Source organism: Plectropomus leopardus, unplaced genomic scaffold (assembly GCF_008729295.1).
Source record: "Plectropomus leopardus isolate mb unplaced genomic scaffold, YSFRI_Pleo_2.0 unplaced_scaffold22190, whole genome shotgun sequence".
Lineage (NCBI taxonomy): Eukaryota > Metazoa > Chordata > Actinopteri > Perciformes > Serranidae > Plectropomus > Plectropomus leopardus.
The window spans coordinates 1-3,299 of NW_024624038.1; the positions used below are offsets into that span (position 1 = coordinate 1).

Below are 3,299 nucleotides of genomic sequence, written 5' to 3' on the forward strand. Positions count from 1 at the left end.
TTATTAGATGGTTTATTCCAGTTGTTTGTTTCACTTTTAAATTTGCAAAATAAATTCATGGTGTTTTTATGTAAATCTGTCTTAAATGGTTAAATTAAGACAACCATGGACCGTCTCATGTCTTGGTGCGTCTTCGTCCTCACAGGAAGTGATTGTGGACGGCTCTGTGACAGAGTACAACCTGATCAGACTTCACCCCGGAGCGAAGTACGCGGTGCAGCTGCAGGCGGAGGGAGGAGGCCGATACACTGCCGCCATCTCCACTGACTTCACCACCGGTAACTAGGTTACATCATCATCATCATCATCATCGTCATCATCATCATCATCACAGTGACTGACTGACTGATGGAGTCTCCTCCTCCTCCTCCTCTTCCTCAGGCACGCTGAGGTTCCCCTTCCCCACAGATTGCTCTCAGGAGCTGCTGAACGGCATCCGGACGTCGGGCGAGGTGGAGATCTTCCCTCAGGGGAAACTCGGGACGCCGATGATGGTTTACTGCGACATGGAGACGGACGGAGGAGGCTGGACGGTACGCTGACATCACTGACAGACAGGCGTCTTTATTACAGTGGTGGAATGTAACTAAGTACATTTACTCTAGTACATATTTGACGTATTTGTACTCTATTTGAGGCTTTCATTTTCATAGCACTTTATATTTGTACACATCTCAGAAGGAAATATTGTACTTTTTACTCCAGTACATCTATCTCCGAGCTTTAGTTACTTCACATATTCTGATTTTTACACAAAATTTACAAAGACTTTATAAAACATCTAAGTATATACACACATTTTATGTTGTGATTGTGCCACCAAAACTGCACAGTTTAAACCACAACATGATTTTTTCTCAACCATGACCAATTTTTTTTTTTTTTGGTTTATTTTGTTTTTGGCGTGTTTTTGCCCACACCTAGCCAGGGCCAGATTGAGGGGAAAACTATCTTTTAGAGACTTTGAGAATAAATATTATCAGAAAAAAAACTTTTATATTACGAGAATAAAGTCATAGTTTTATACGAATAAAAATCATAATTTTTACTTTTAAAAAGTTGTAATTTTATAAGAAAATTAAGTAATATTTTTACAAGAAAAGGGATATTATATTATGGATATAAATATATTGCCAGCAAACTACAAAACAGGTGAGAGCGCAGATAGCAACTAGGGACAATGGTTGCCAAGGAGCGTCGTTAACGTGGCCCTAATCCTCCGTCGTAGCCACAGCGTTGTTGAAACGTGGTTTCAGCATATTCTCTCGGTTAAATGATTTTTATTCCCGTGAGGAAGCAGGTGTGTGTGTGTCTCCTGTCTGCAGGTCTTCCAGAGGAGGAAGGACGGCTCTGAGAATTTCTTCAGAGGGTGGAGGGACTACACGAAAGGATTTGGGAGTCCGAGCGGAGAGTTTTGGCTCGGTGAGAGAGATACTTCATGATATCCCGCAGTCACTGCGGTGTTTCCAGCACGGTTACTCCGTTTAAAAAAATAAGGGAGTTTTTGAAGTTAATAGTAGCAGAAAAATTGGAAAAAATCTGCAATGTTATTATGTCTCCTCGTCGGAGAGAGATCTAATTTGGCACAAACGTCCACTTGGACTCAACGATGAACTGATTCGATTTTAATGTGGTCATAGGTGACTGTGACCTTGCCTCTATATCATTCTCATTAATGGGATATATCAAGAACACTTTGAGAGAATTTTTTCAAATTTAGCACAAACCTCCACTTGGACTCAGTGATAAACTTCATGTATTTTGGTCGTCTACGATTAAGGTCACCATGACCTTGAATCTGTCTCATTCTTATCAACATGTTACCTAAAGAACAAATTTGGCACAAATGTTCATTCTTAGACACAGATGAACTGATTGTAATTTGGTGGTCAAAGGCCAAGGTCACTGTGACCCGGTCTGTCACATTCTCCTTAACACAATATCTCGGGGAATATCTTGAGGGAGTTTCTTTAAATCTGGCACAAACATCCACTTGGACTCAACACTGAAGTCATTATAATTTGGTGGTCAAAGGTCAAGGTCACCATGACCATGTGTCTCATATCATGAACACAGTTTCTCAAAAAAGCTTGAGAGAATTCCCTCCAATTTGGCACAAACATCCACTTGGACTTAACAATGACCTCTTTTAATTTATTGTATTTTTTGGTGGTTTTTGTTTTTTTATTATTTCAAAGACCTTAAAAAGTCAGTCAAGATTAAACCGCTTTGTTCAATTTTACACATTAAGGTTGTTCATGAGTATCTTAGACTAAACTGATTTATCTCTTCAGGCCTTGAGAGCCTCCACAACCTGACTACAATGACAAGGATGATTTTGCGTGTCGACCTGCGCGACAAAGATGACGCCGTGTACGCCAAATACTCAACGTTCGAGGTGGCGAAGAGGAACTACAAACTGACTGTGGGCGGATACAGCGGCACTGCAGGTGAGAGGAAATGAGGAATTTAAAGGTGTTAATTAAAATGTGCAAATCATTAACATATCTCAGGCTGTGATTATCAAAAAATAATAATATATTTATTATGTAGTATACTGAAAAAAATTCCTTTTTTTGCATCTAATTACATGGTGGCATCATAACAAAAACCTGGCATTTAAAGGGTTAAATTTCTGAAAATTAAGAACATATTTTATAATTATGGTAAGGACTGATGTTGGTTAAAAAATAACTATGAAAGTAGAAAAGAATATTTTTAAAAATATTTTTACAGCTTGATTTTGAAAAAGCATATTTAAAGTGCAGAGCAGTACGAGTGTGTGTAATATTACACATTACTAACGATGTACTGATTAATAGGATAATAGTCACAGGGGAAATTTTTTATACTTTTAGTACTTTAAGGACATTTTCAGTGTGAGAAGTCTACGTATGTCAAAAATATTTTTTATATTTTGTGTGTGTGGTGTTTTTTTATCTAAAAACATGATGGCATCATGACAAAAACCTCGGATTTAAAGTGTTAAAATTCTGAAACTTAATGAATGTTTGATATTTGTAAATACATTGGTTTAAAATTTAGTCATTAAAAGTAAAAATTTTAATACATAATATTTTTCTCCTCGTGTCTCGTCTCCTCTTCGTGGTCTCAGGTGACTCGCTCACTTATCACAACCAGCGGATCTTCTCCACCAAAGACCGGGACCTGGGGTCCTTCATCACCCGCTGCGCCATGTCGTACCGAGGAGGCTGGTGGTACAAGAACTGCCACGAGGCGAACCTCAACGGCCTCTACGGCGTCAGCGTCAACCACCAGGTAACCCCAACACACAGACA

General features: G+C 38.9%; 1 protein-coding gene across 1 annotated transcript; it reads left to right on the top strand.

The window, feature by feature from the left end:
• Positions 1 to 145: 145 nt before the first annotated feature.
• On the top strand, positions 146 to 3,279 carry LOC121965894 (tenascin-R-like; the record flags this gene model as incomplete). The annotated part of the gene is made up of 5 exons (XM_042516006.1): positions 146 to 278; positions 382 to 533; positions 1,326 to 1,422; positions 2,295 to 2,450; positions 3,116 to 3,279. Coding segments are annotated over 5 exons (702 nt in total), but the record flags the coding sequence as incomplete, so codon positions are not given.
• Between the last annotated feature and the right edge of the window lie 20 nt (positions 3,280 to 3,299).